General features: G+C 44.9%; 1 protein-coding gene across 5 annotated transcripts in view; it reads right to left on the reverse strand.

Moving 5' to 3' along the window:
• PLEKHA2 (pleckstrin homology domain containing A2) overlaps positions 1-15019 on the reverse strand; it is a 766829-nt gene that overhangs the window by 239908 nt on the left and 511902 nt on the right. For all 5 annotated transcript variants that reach the window (XM_069213872.1, XM_069213873.1, XM_069213875.1 and 2 more), the window contains 2 exons: positions 14845-14893; positions 10681-10778 (listed from right to left, as the gene is read on the reverse strand). In XM_069213872.1, the coding sequence (XP_069069973.1) occupies positions 10681-10778; positions 14845-14893 (147 nt within the window). The remainder of the gene's footprint in view (positions 1-10680; positions 10779-14844; positions 14894-15019) is intronic.

The following is a 15019-nucleotide window of genomic DNA, read 5'->3' on the forward strand; positions in this document are numbered from 1 at the left end:
ATGTCATTTAAACATTGCAGTTAAGTTCTGTTACCTTTTTGTTTTAAATTCAAGACGTTCTTTTCTGCTTAAAACAAAGCACTGTAATCTGCATAATGCTTCTTTCCTTCCCCCCTCCCCCATCACTTGAGTTCCCTCGGGTGTCCGCCCCCCAGTCTGAAGACCCCTCACTTAGAGGAATATCTAATAATGTCCTGAGGTACTGTATAATTGTTGCTGATTTCAGAGGGATCTCAGGTACCTGAGGTACTGCATCTTTTTAGAAGATTTAGGAAGGACTTCTAGCAGTGACCCGCCATACATTTTCCTTCCTTCTCACTTCAGGATGATATCCAGTAGGATTCTAGTAACAGCCCCTGGAACCACATCATTGTGCTCCTGCAGCATAAGGAGTAAAAACGATGAATGAGCAGATAACTAAGTCACCTTTGGGGATGGATGAAGAGGGGTGTAGTGGCATCTGTATAAACATTTTATCATCACATATGAAAATGACCTATGGTCATTTTAGCAAATGTGGAATTTTCGTTTCGATGAAATGTGGCAATTTACTGAGAGAAACTGAACATACTGCATGTACTGACGATAAGCTCTGAGAGAACTGAGTAACCTGAGAGATAACTATGCTGTAATAGTCATGCAATACTAGTATTTCCTGACGAAGGGCTTTGGTGTTTGGCTCTAGAGCTTATAAGTGGTAGTGAAAATTCAAATGTGGACTGATTTCCGAATGATGGTGTACGTTTGAATGTGCACTGGGATTTATTGAATGCTGGTGCACGTGTCCATGCAGCCAAATCTTCAAGTAATGGTGCAAATCTGGCCTGACTCGCAAAAGTTCTGAGTGCAAGTCCGAACACAAATTCAAGATAAGTGATGGTGCAAATGTGAATATGAACTAAGAATACACGATGATGAGGCACCTTTAAACATTAACTAATGATTATTGAGTAATTCGGCAAATCTTAATATGCAGTTACAACTAACAAGTGATTCTATAATTGCCCTAATGTTTACTGAGTGATGGGTATATCAGAGCATGCAAAATGGCAATGCTTGCCATATGCCGGACATTACTGAATTAAACTCATTTTTACACAGACATAATGCTGACAATCCTTTACATATATATGTTGTGGTCATTCTTGCACAATGGCACACAGCCCCATTGTAAAGTCTGCACTAGCTTAATGATCATGTTTACAACACTGCTACTGCTGCCTGAGGACGGATTCCTGTAAGACTGGTGCAACCTGTCCACATATATCCATGCACTCATTCATTAATTCATTCATGATCACATCAGTATTCCTGGACATCCAGCAAGGCAATCGCCACCACTGAATAATTTTTAATTCATTCACCTGTATTCATGCATTCACTTTGTTGCTGATTCATTCAGCTACATGCTCACTGACCCATCCAACCATTGACACATTATCACATTTATCCATTAACTCATTAACACACACACACACAGGGATGGCTCTAGGGCGATGCGATCGCTGCCACTGCACCGGGTGCTGACTTTGCCCTGTTTCCAAGTGTAATATGAGTTTAAAAGCATCTACTGCCTGCGTTCTTGCCAGCTGTTTTCAGGCAACAATAAAAATTTAAAGATAACTCCGTTAGTAATGTTCTATCTGGAAAGGGATTAGAGTTCTGTCTAGTGGAAGTTTTGACTCTATTGTAAGGATTTCTACGTCTGCCGCAAAGAACGTATACCATGCAGATCACAAAGTGCATATAATGTAAAAAGGGCAGAGTTACTGCTTTTGTCAGAAAGATCCCTTTGTTACCTGCAGTTTATAAGATAAAATCCTAATATAGAACAGTAAACTATTAACTTCCATCAAAGAGCTGCATGCAAACATCAAGGAAGAGATTATAAAGTTATTAATTTTTCCCCAGACTTTCATTATCCTAATGTTGCAAAAAGGGTTAATTTGGGTAGAAATCAATTCTTATTATTAAAGCAGCAGCGGCCCATCTGTACGGGCTGGGGGGCCCCTCTACCTTTTTCCTGAAGTGAACAAAAGTCAGCCTGACAAATACTCTTCTGGTTCAGGTCAGGCAGCCAAGAGTTGGACATGTGCTAAATGCGCAGACTCCTGGCTGCCTGAGCTGAACTTTGCTGGACTGAAGAAGTCACAGCCATGTGGGCGTGACCTCTTCAGTATAGCAAAGGTGCCTCGAGGCCCTTCCCCTCATGACGAGGGGGAATGTCACTGATTGCTTCGGACCTAGGTGCTTTCGTTTTAAGCTCTGAAGTGCCCTGGGCCGAGTGCCAATCAGTCACCCCTCAATACAGAGTGGGGTCGGGTCAGCAGTCTCACTGACCCATCCCACTCTGTGACGAGTTGGGACTGCTGCTTTCCCTCAATGGCTGACCTTAGAGACGGCTAATGAGGGAAAACAGCAGTTCCAACTCTCATGGGACCTCTGAGGCTTCCCTGTAAGAGCTGCTGAGGTAAGTTTTTTTTTTTTTAATGTTTGGTGCGTGCAAGCGTGTATGATTGTATATGTATTTGTAAGTGAATGTTTGTAGGTGGCTGGCCTGGCTTATAGTGGGTACCTTGTGGTACTTACACCTTGTGCCAGGTCCAGTTATCCCTTATTAGTAGATTAGAAGTGTTCTAGCAGTTTAGGCTGATAGAGGTAGCTATAGCAGAGCAGCTTAGGATGAACTAGGAGACATGCAAAGCTCCTACTATAGCACTTATATCATTTAGCACTATATCACAAGAAAACACAATACTCAGAGTTACTAAAAATAAAGGTACTTTATTTTAGTGACAATATGCCAAAAGTATCTCAGAGGATATACTCCCTTAGGAGGTAAGTAATATACACAAAATATACACACAAACCAAAATCAGATAAGTAAATGGAAAAGTAGTGCAAACACTGCAGAACACAATAGAATGCAATAGGAGACAATAGGCCTAGGGGTAACACAAACCATATACTCCAAAAGTGGAATGCGAACCACAAATGGACCCCAGGCCTAGTGTAGTGTGTAGAGGGTCGCTGGGAGTGTAAGGAACCACTAAGGGTGTCCAAGATACCCCACCCCAAGACCCTGAAAAGTAGGAGTAAAGTACTCTACTACCCCAGAAAGACAGTAAAGTCGAGATAGGGGATTCTGCAAAGACAACAACTGACTGCAAAGCACTGAGGACGGATTCCTGGACCTGAGGACCTGCAAAGGAAGGGAACCAAGTCCAAGAGTCACGCAAGTGTCCGGGGGGCAGGAGCCCACTAAACCCCGGATGAAGGTGCAAAAGGGCTGCCTCCGGGTGGAAGAAGCCAAAGATTCTGCAACAACGGGAGGTGGCAGGAACTTCTCCTTTAGTCAGAAGATGTCCCACGACGTTCTGGAGGATGCAGAGTTGTTTCCACGCAGAAAGACCGCAAACAAGCCTTGCTAGCTGCAAGAGTTGCGGATGAGGATTTTGGGTGCTGCCAAGGCCCAGGAAGGACCAGGAGGTCGCCCCTTGGAGAAGGAGACAGAGGGGGTGCTCAGCAACACAGAGAGCCCACGCAGAAGCAGGCAGCACCCGCAGAAGCACCTGAACAGGCATTCAGAAGATCTGAGCATGACAGTGGACTCAGCACAACAAAAGAGGGTCCCACGAAGTCGGAGTCCAACTCAGCGAGTTGGGCAATGCAGGATGGAGTGCTGGGGACCTGGGCTAGGCTGTGCACAAAGGAAGTCTTGCAAAAGTGCACAGAAGCCCGAGCAGCTGCAGTTCACGCAGTAAACAGGATTACTGTCTGGCATGGGAAGGCAAGGACTTACCTCCACCAAATTTGGATAGAAGGGCCACTGGACTGTCGGGGACACTTGGATCCAGCTCCTGTGTTCCAGGGACCACGCTCGTCAAGATGAGAGGGAACCCAGAGGACCGGTGTTGCAGAAGTTTGGTGCCTGCGTTAGCAGGGGGAAGATTCCATCGACCCACGGGAGATTTCTTCTTGGCTTCCAGTGCAGGGTGAAGGCAAACAGCCCTCAGAGCATGCACCACCAGGAAACAGTCAAGAAAGCAGGCAGGATGAGGCGCTACAATGTTGCTGGTAGTCTTCTTGCTACTTTGTTGCGGTTTTGCAGGCGTCCTGGAGCAGTCAGCGGTCGATTCTTAGCAGAAGTCAAAGAGGAAAGTGCAGAGGAACTCTGGTGAGCTCTTGCATGTGTTATCTGACGAGAAACCCACAGGAGAGACCCTAAATAGCCCTCAGAGGAGGATTGGTTACAGAGAAAGGTAAGCACCTATCAGGAGGGGTCTCTGACACCACCTGCTGGCACTTGCCACTAAGAGATGTCCATTGTGCCCTCACACCTCTGCATCCAAGATGGCAGAGGTCTGGGACACACTGGAGGAGCTCTGGGCACCTCCCAATGGGAGATGCTGGTCAGGGGAGTGGTCACTCCCCTTTCCTTTGCCCAGTTTCGCACCAGAGCAGGGCTGGGGGGATCCCTGAACCGGTGTAGACTGGCTTATGCAAGGAGGGCACCATCTGAGCCCTTCAAAGCATTTCCAGAGGTCAGGAGAGGCTACTCCTCTCAGGCCCTTAACACCTATTTCCAAAGGGAGAGGGTGTAGCATCCTCTCTCAGAGGAAATCCTTTGTTCTGCCTTCCTGGGACTGGGCTGCCCAGGCCCCAGGGGGGGTGGAAACCCGTCTGAGGGTTGGCAGCAGCGGTAGCTGCAGAGAAAACCCCGGCGAGTTAGTTTGGCAGTACCCCGGCTCTATGCTGGAGCCCCGGGGATGCATGGAATTGTCCCCCCAATACCAGAATGGTATTGGGGGGACAATTCCATGATCCTAGACATGTTTCATGGCCATGTTCGGAGTTACCATGGTGACGCTACTTATAGGTATTGACCTATATGTAGTGCACACGTGTAATGGTGTCCCCGCACTCACAAAGTCCGGGGAAATTGCCCTGAACAATGTGGGGGCACCTTGGCTAGTGCCAGGGTGCCCTCACACTAAGTAACTTTGCACCTAACATTCACTAAGTGAGGGTTAGACATATGGGTGACTTATAAGTTACTTAAGTGCAGTGTAAAATGGCTGTGAAATAACTTGGGCGATATTTCACTCAGGCTGCAGTGGCAGTCCTGTGTAAGAATTGTCTGAGCTCCCTATGGGTGGCAAAATAAATACTGCAGCCCATAGGGATCTCTTGGAACCCAAATACCCTGGGTACCTAGGTACCATATACTAGGGAATTATAAGGGTGTTCCAGTGTGCCAATCAGAATTGGTAACATTAGTCACTAGCCTGCAGTGACAATTTTTCAAGCAGAGAGAGCATAAACACTGAGGTTCTGGTTAGCAGAGCCTCAGTGATACAGTTAGGCACCACACAGGGAACACATACAGGGCACACTTTATGAGCACTGGGGTCCTGGCTAGCAGGATCCCAGTGACACAGGACAAAACAAACATACATACAAGTAAAAATGGGGGTAAGATGCCAGGCAAGATGGTACTTTCCTACACAACCCTGAGGATTTGGACCCACCACCCCCAGAAGATTTTTGTGGGCCTGATGAAGACTCAGAATGTTTTTTATCTTTGTCCCCACCCTTGTCAGAAGACTTACCATCCTTCTTCTTGCCATCCTTGTCACCCCTGTATGAACTTTTCTGTTCACTCTTGTTCTGACCCATTTGTCTGCCTTCTTTCCCAATTCTTGGGGAGAGGTCAGATCTGAGTCTACCAAGTACTGGTACAAAAAATCAGACACACAATTGTTCAAACTATGTTCTCTCAGGATTAGATTATACAGACTTTCATAGTCAGTCACCTTACTGCCATGTAACCAACCCTCCAAGGCCTTCACTGAACAGTCTACAAAGTCTGTCCAGTCTTGAGAGGACTCTTTTCTGGGCTCTCTGAACGTAATCCTGTATTGTTCAGTGGTTAAGCCAAATCCATCCAAGAGTGCATCCTTCAAAACTTTGAAGTTATTAGCATCACATTCTCTGACAGTAAGGAGCCTATCTCTAACCCTTACCAGCGAAATATAGCCACAAGTTAGCAGCCCACTGCCTTTGAGGGACCAACTGTACCATACAGGCCCTCTCAAGTGCAGCAAACCACTTGTTAATGTCATCCCGCTCCTTGTAAGGGGGGACTATCTTATGCAGGTTTCTTGAATCTTGCTCTCTAACAGGATTATTATCAAAAACACTGCTGCTGCCACCATGGGGATCTAACCCTAACCTCTGCCTTTCCCTTTCCACATCCAGAGATTCCCTGTCTAAGGCAAGCTGCTGCTGTTTAAGCTTCAGCCTGGCCTCTTCCAACCTCAGCTTTCTGAGTTCCCTTTCCATTAAGTTATCCTCAGGGTGGGAGGCTTGGGAATTGTGAGACACAGAGGTTATGTGGGAATTGTCAGAGTTGGACCTGTCCCTAACTGACTGGACTCTAGTAACCTGGCATTTAGGAGTGAAAGGTGCCCTACTAATGTGTGACCCCCTCCCACTACCAGTGTCACTAGATGGCCTGTTAGCTGACAGGTCCTTGGAAGAACCCTAACCAGCAACCTCAGGGGACTCCTCTGAGTCTGACTGGGTACCCCCCTCCTCTACCTCCTGATTCAGGGATGGACCAGACTGGTTCTGGGCACTTTCTAGGAGAAGGCTGAGGAGAACATCTTTAGTAGGATTCTTAACAATTGCTAAACCTCTTTCAATGCAGAGACCCCTCAAACTTTTAAAGTTTAGATTCCCATATGTTGCTTGGACAACTGTGGTAGTAAGTTCTACTGCAGACATGACAGAAAAGGTTTAGGACAGAGAGGAAAAAAAGCTTTTTAGAACTTTTAAGAGAACAGAGAAAAACATTTTCAAACTTTTGAAAACTTTTGAAAGTTTTAAAAAACTTTTCAGAAACTTTTTAGAACGTTTTAGAGAAGGAAAGTTAAACTGTTTAGGTTACTGTGTATATTCTGAAGTATTTGGTATATGTTTTTCTTATGAAAAGCACCAATTACAAAGTGGTAAAGCAGTTACAAGTACTTATCCCACCGCTGCACCACCAATGTAGGCGGCTGGCCTGGCTTATAGTGGGTACCTTGTGGTACTTACACCTTGTGCCAGGTCCAGTTACGCCTTATTGGTAGATTAGAAGTGTTCTAGCAGCTTATGCTGATAGAGGCAGCTATAGCAGAGCAGCTTAGGCGGAACTAGGAGACATGCGAAGCTCCTACTATATCACTTAGCACTATATCACAAGAAAACACAATACTCAGAGTTACTAAAAATAAAGGTACTTTATTTTAGTGACAATATGCCAAAAGTATCTCAGAGGATATACTCCCTTAGGAGGTAAATAATATACACATAATATACACACAAACCAATATCAGGTAAGTAAACAGTTAGAAAAGTAGTGCAAACACTGTAGAACACAATAGAATGCAATAGGAGACAATAGGCCTAGGGGCAACACAAACCATATACTCCAAAAGTGGAATGCGAACCACGAATGGAACCCAGGCCTAGTGTAGTGTGTAGAAGGTCACTGGGAGTGTAAGAAACCACCAAGGGTGTCCAAGATACCCCACCCCAAGACCCTGAAAAGTAGGAGTAAAGTTACCCTACTACCCCTGAAATACAGTAAAGTCGAGATAGGGGATTCTACAAAGACAACAACTGACTGCAAAGCACTGAAGATGGATTCCTGGACCTGAGGACCTGCAAAGGAAGGGGACCAAGTCCAAGTGTCAAGCAAGTGTCCAGGGGGGGCATGAGCCCACTAAACCCCGGATGAAGGTGCAAAAGGGCTGCCTCCGGGTGGAAGAAGCTGAAGATTCTGCAACAACGGGAGGTCAGAAGATGTCCCACGGCATGCTGGAGGATGCAGAGTTGTTTCCACGCAGAAAGACCACAAACAAGCCTTGCTAGCTGCAAGAGTCGCAGTTGAGGATTTTGGGTGCTACCAGGGCCCAGGAAGGACCAGGAGGTCGCCCCTTGGAGGAGGAGACAGAGGGGGCACTCAGCAACACAGAGAGCCCACGCAGAAGCAGGCAGCTCCCGCACAAGCACCTGAACAGGCGTTCAGAAGATCTGAGCATGACAGTGGACTCAGCACAACAAAAGAGGGTCCCACGAAGTCGGAGTCCAACTCAGCGAGTTGGGAAATGCAGGACGGGGTGCTGGGGACCTGGGCTAGGCTGTGCACAAAGGAAGTCTTGCAAAAGTGCACAGAAGCCCGAGCAGCTGCAGTTCACGCAGTACACAGGATTACTGTCTGGCGTGGGGAGGCAAGGACTTACCTCCACCAAATTTGGACAGAAGGGCCACTGGACTGTCGGGGACACTTGGATCCAGCTCCTGTGTTCCAGGGACCACGCTTGTCAAGATGAAAGGGGACCCAAAGGACCGGTGATGCAGAAGTTTGGTGCCTGCGTTAGCAGGGGGAAGATTCCGTCGACCCACGGGAGATTTCTTCTTGGCTTCCAATGCAGGGTGAAGGCAGACAGCCCTCAGAGCATGCACCACCAGGAAACAGTCGAGAAAGCCGGCACGATGAGGTGCTACAATGTTGCTGGTAGTCTTCTTGCTACTTTGTTGTGGTTTTGCAGGCGTCCTGGAGCAGTCAGTGGTCGATCCTTAGCAGAAGTCGAAGAGGGAAGTGCAGAGGAACTCTGGTGAGCTCTTGCATTCGTTATCTGATGAGAAACCCACAGGAGAGACCCTAAATAGCCCTCAGAGGAAGATTGGCTACAGAGAAAGGCAAGCACCTATCAGGAGGGGTCTCTGACGTCACCTGCTGGCACTGGCCACTCAGAGGTGTCCATTGGGCCCTCACACCTCTGCATCCAAGATGGCAGAGGTCTGGGACACACTGGAGGAGCTCTGGACACCTCCCCTTGGGAGGTGCTGGTCAGGGGAGTGGTCACTCCCCTTTCCTTTGTCTAGTTTCGCGCCAGAGCAGGGCTGGGGGGATCCCTGAACTGGTGTAGACTGGCATATGCAAGGAGGGCGCCATCTGTGCCCTTCAAAGCATTTCCAGAGGCCAGGAGAGGCTACTCCTCTCAGGCCTTTAACACCTATTTCCAAAGGGAGAGGGTGTAACACCCTCTCTGAGAGGAAGTCCTTTGTTCTGTCTTCCTGGGACTGGGCTGCCCAGGCCCCAGAGGGGCAGAAACCTGTCTGAGGGTTGGCAGCAGCGGTAGCTGCAGAGAAAACCCCGGTGAGTTAGTTTGGCAGTACCTGGGCTCTATGCAGGAGCCCCGGGGATGCATGGAATTGTCACCCCAATACCAGAATGGTATTGGGGTGACAATTCCATGATCCTAGACATGTTACATGGCCATGTTCGAAGTTACCATGTTGACGCTACATATAGGTGGTGTCCCGCACTCACAAAGTCCGGGGAAATTGCCCTGAACAATGTAGGGGCACCTTGGCTAGTGCCAGGGTGCCCTCACACTAAATAACTTTGCACCTAACCTTCACTAAGTGAGGGTTAGACATTTAGGTGACTTATAAGTTTCTTAAGTGCAGTGTAAAATGGCTGTGAAATAACGTGGACGTTATTTCACTCAGGCTGAAGTAGCAGTCCTGTGTAAGAATTGTCTGAGCTCCCTATGGGTGGCAAAAGAAATGTTGCAGCCCATAGGGATCTCTTGGAACCCCAATACCCTGGCTACCTAGGTACAATATACTAGGGAATTATAAGGATGTTCCAGTGTGCCAATCAGAATTGGTAAAATTAGTCACTAGCCTGCAGTGGCAATTTTAAAAGCAGAGAGAGCATAAACACTGAGTTTCTGGTTAGCAGAGCCTCAATGATACAGTTAGGCACCACACAGGGAACACATACAGAGCACACTTTATGAGCACTGGGGTCCTGGCTAGCAGGATCCCAGTGACACAGGCAAAAACAAACATACATACAAGTAAAAATGGGGGTAACATGCCAGGCAAGATGGTACTTTCCTACAGTGTTGTGAATGGGTGTGTGAGTGCATGTGTGAATGAATGGGTGTGAGTGAGGTGTATGTGTGCATGTGCAACATATGTCCTCCCCCCCCCCCCCTTCCTCTTAAACTTACCGGCCGCACATGTATTAAAGAGAACCTCCAACCATGGTGTTACATTTTAAATTCTGAGTTTGTGCTTCTCCAGAACAAGCACTCTTAAACTATACTGCCTAACAGTATGGATGACCTGTGACTCCTACAACTTGAAGTCCTCTGTCCTATGTAACATTTCTTATACATTGATTTACACATGTAGGATTGATTGTCTCTGTACTGTGACAACCCACCCTAAACTGGAATGAGGGATGCTATAAAACTAATTAAATGCTTCTGAGAGACAGTGGTTATGAAGGCTTGAGTGGCTCTGCTAAAGGGTGGTAGTGAGGGAATCCATGGCGGAGGTGGTCATTGGGAGGCACCTACAATCAATGTCACACTGGGTGCCACCGGTGCTAAAGCAGGCAGGCCCTGCACTCACACACACACATACACACACTCCCCATTAAATCATGAATAACGGGTTAAACAGAAAATGAATAACATTTGATGTGCAGAATTTCAAGTTCCAAAGACAAAACACAATGATTTGTAGGTAGATAAATAGGCTCAATGGGTAGTACAAACGATGAATCAAGATTCATTAGGCTCATAAGATTGGATTGAACCTAGTATGTACCGTAATCCTGCTGGCTCTGTTCAGTGCTTCCACCCAGTCCTGGAGATCCTTCTGATCACTTGCTTGTAGGAAGTACCGCTGGGACAAAGCATTGATAACTGGAAGAGAAAGCAATGGAATAAAACACAATTTTCAGCATCATGTTAAATGTGCAACTACATTGTGTGGTAAATATTCATTATTTGTTCCTAGCACCCTTTCCTTGCTTCGTTACTTATTGTTCTTCCAATAGTCATTTCTTTCTCCTTTCATCATGAAAGCTTTGAGGGGTAAAAGTGACCCACATGTATTTTTATTTATAATAACTAGAAAATTAAGAGTGATTTACACAGCTGTCTATCAGCGAGTTGCGTGTCACTGCCAAAAGAGGGAACACAAAGTACTGCACCTCTGCAATCTAACCAATGTAGAAAATCATGTCCTGAGAAGATGATAGTGCCACATGTTGAGGTAGCAGCACCACTGCAATTATAACACTGTGCTGGTGTTGCAAGAAGGTGGGTGGGCATCACACTGGGGTACGGTAGCCACCGAGGTTCAATAACTGCAAACAGAGACACGTGACCAATTACTTTGTGCTGCCAAGTTGACTATCAAATACAACTGACACAGGAAGGGAGCATTTCAGAAATTAAAAGAGCTCCTTCTGTTTCCACCCCATTTGTAAATGGGTTGACAAAGATGAAATCTTTAATCATTTTTATACCATTTTTCTATGTCATCACTTAACATAAAGAATTCATCTACGTTTAGTCCTTAAAAATGTTTATATTTGTTAACGTTTAATAACTATTTAAAGTTCAACCTTTATACCCAAAGAAGACACCCACCCAGAAATATTTACTTGGCTTTTTTTGCAACCTACCACCCTTTCCAGACACTTTTAAATCCATTTTATTAGTAATGCTATTTTAATATGCTTTAACAGTTAAGGCACTTTATTTCAGTCTATCAGTTCCATTTGGAGACTAAGGGCCCGTTTAACAAAGGTACTAATGTGTTGTAAACTTATGCATTCGGCGACTCCACGTGTAACTTTATCATACATAAGTGCCATCGTGAATTGGGCCCAAACCGTTTTTGATGAGCTAGGGAATCTCACTAGAAACTTAGAAAATATATTGTGAAGGAAACTCACAACAGGAATCGTGAAAAAGAAAAGTACAGAACAACATTGGGACCAAAAAACGCTCAGCATCTCTCCTCTTTGCCTCCCAATATGTTTGCTCTCCCTTCTATCCTATTCGCTCTATCGCCAGTCTCTCAGGGCCTGATTCACAAAGGTAAACTGCCTGCTATCCGCAAAGGGATTTGCAAGTAGGATTTTTATGAGTAACGTCTCCGCACATCAAAAATACCTATCTTCTCCTCTCTCGCTATCAGTTTCATCATTCTTCCCTAGTCTGTCTGTTCTCCATCCCAGTCTCTTCACTCTCCCCCTTACGTCCCCTTTTACTTCCCATCTGTTCCTTCTTCACACCAGCCTCAGCTCTTCCATCAGTCTGCCTGCTCATCCATCTGGGCTGTCAACTCTCACGGTTTTTGTATGTTCTCTCCCCAGTCTCTTAGCTCTGTTCAAAGTCTCTTCACCATTGTCCCAGCTCTTCCTGCCAATATCTTACTATCCCTCTTAAAATCTGCCCCCTCTCTCCCTTGCTGTTCCTGGCCTGTGCTCTCTCATGACAGCCTCTCCCCACAGTTGCTAATATCTTCCTTCAAGTCTCTCAATCCTTCCCATCAGCCTCTTTACTCTCCCTTGTTTATCTGCTCGTTCCCCAATCTCTCGGGTTCCCCATCTGTCTCTCTGTCCTCTACCTCAAATCTCTCCCTCCCAACGGGTCCACTATAGCTATTGACCCCATCGGTCCATGCTCTCTTCCCTCCACCTCTCTGCTTTCCCTCATTGTCTCTTAACTCTTCTAACCAAAGTGCTTAATTTGAGCCAGTGGTTTCCGGTGTTCTGCTCTGGCACTTAATTGTCAACATCAGCACCTCTGACAATCTGCTACATGGTGGCGCTGTTTGTCTAATTTAGAGATGAGCACAACAACATTAATTTATTTATTCACTACACATTAAAAATAATTAATGCCTGCTGCCGAAGTCATTATTATGGATTTGGGGGCCTGGAATAGTCTGAACGGTCACACTTGTAGGAGTGTGATGAGTAGTAGTTGTGCTGGTACAGTCATTGACAGAGCTGGGGCGGAGAATGGGTGGTGGAACCTGCAGTGGACATCGGAAGAAAAGCCCTGACACTTATTTTATGTTAAAAAATTAAGCACTGCGGTACCAGCCTCTAACTCTCATTACTGCTATCTACATTTGTCCTCTCTCTCACCGGCCTCCCCCCCACCCAAGCATCTCTGCTCCTCTCCTGAACCCTTGGTCTCTGCTCTGCTGTTAATGCAACCTGTGAGAAGCAGGCCAGGTGACTTCACCTGCCGGTCACCTGATTGTAACTCGCTTTCAAGGACATTACATTTTCATTCCTCTAATCGAAATTGGAGTCTGCTTTAGTTCACATCAGAGGAATTACAATTCTGCGTGTCATTTATCCAGTGATCAGCTGAATAATAAATAATCTCTGTTATTTGAGCAGCTACCAATTAAACAGCAAACTGCAAAGATTATTGACTTTTAGGCTAACAGCCGGGTGAATAAATACTTCTAATCTGTAGAGCATTTGCATTAATAGGAAATATGCTTGCATTAAAAATTGGAGAGCAACTAGAGATATTAACGTTTTCTTGTCTTCTTCAAACATCACCTGTATATGAACCTCACACTTCTCATACACTAAGTTACACCAACATCTATTACAGTAGTACTTCTGACAAAACAGGCTCTAATCTACTCCAGCAGAGTCTTGGACTTGAGTATGGTGCAGTATCATGACCATCATTGGTATAGCAACACACTCTAATTAAAATCAGTGGAAGCAGGAAATAATACTAACACCACATAGAAAAAAAATCTGAAATAATGTATTTAAAAGTTACATTGCATCTAATCATGTTTTATTGATGTTAAGGATAAAATTACTTTTGGTAATTTTTTTCTTATTGTAAATGATTTTCATTATGTATATGTCATTATTTAAATGTGAACAATTTGCCACAATAAATTATAAAATTGTCATTTCCTTTATTTTAATCAGGAACTTTTTCATTCATTATATTTTTTACAATTAAATAACTAACCTCCAAACACATTCAATACACTCATTACTCAGAGAGTGTGTGAGGGTAATTTTTTTTTAATAAGATGTAATACAAATATGTTATTTGAGATTTAATATTGTCAAAACAAAAATAATAAATCATAATGTTGAAGTAATGTAATACATATGCAGCACCCAGGCTTCACACACCTGATACTCAAGGAAGGATAGGGCTTAAAAGTCATGCCTTATTGACACCCATCATCACCTGAACGTCATTGAAGCATGTGCACTCCACTGAGATTGAATGGAGGCAGGCCAGTTCCCTGCCCTCTTAATAAATAATGGTAACAATGTCCGTCTCCTCCTCAGAGAAGCTTCTCTTCCTTGTATGTGGGGTAGGATGAATCTTTGATTTTGGAGCTTCTGTTTTGCTTTCTATTAGTAAGGTAGTCACAGGGAAAAATGAGTTAAGTAAGGTTGTTATTTCCAGTTGTGTAAGTTTAGGGGCAGGTGTGTGGTGCTTCCCTATACCCCCCATTCGGAGTTCTCTGTCCCCATGGTGAAGAACTACACAAACGGGTGTAACGATTTTTGTAGTAACTTTACAGTCATAATTTCAGGAGTAGGAGGCTCCATCCCCTCTTTTAATGAGATGGAGACTCAAAAACATAAACCGAGGTGGAATTGTTCCCACTGAATTGGTGAATACTGTCTAAGTGCAGATCTCAATGTCGATATAGTGTGAATCTCTGTGTGCAGCGATATTCACATAGAACTTTCTGTTTGTCAATATCCCCCTCACACTTTAAAGTTACAAACAACAATACTAGTACATAGAGTAGATACAATAGCATGTTTATCTTATTAAACAGATAATGCCGAGCACGGGTAGGCCTATTATCTGCGCAAAGGGATTTGATTGGTGCATAGTTTGAAAATGTATAAGCAGACATGTGCCACATGACATGAGTAATAGCCTCTCAGTGTGGTTTACTTACCAAAGCAAAACTGTGCTTTTGGTTTCTGTTTTGCCGTGGCAACACCAACCTAAGATAAAAATAAAATTACAGTATGAGAAATAATGCTGAACACTAGTTAACAAAAATTGGAAATTGTCATTAAATATACATTTCCGTAGATCCTAATATCCTCCTCCAATCCCAAAAAGTGTCT

This window comes from Pleurodeles waltl, chromosome 11 (assembly GCF_031143425.1).
Source record: "Pleurodeles waltl isolate 20211129_DDA chromosome 11, aPleWal1.hap1.20221129, whole genome shotgun sequence".
Taxonomy (NCBI): domain Eukaryota; kingdom Metazoa; phylum Chordata; class Amphibia; order Caudata; family Salamandridae; genus Pleurodeles; species Pleurodeles waltl.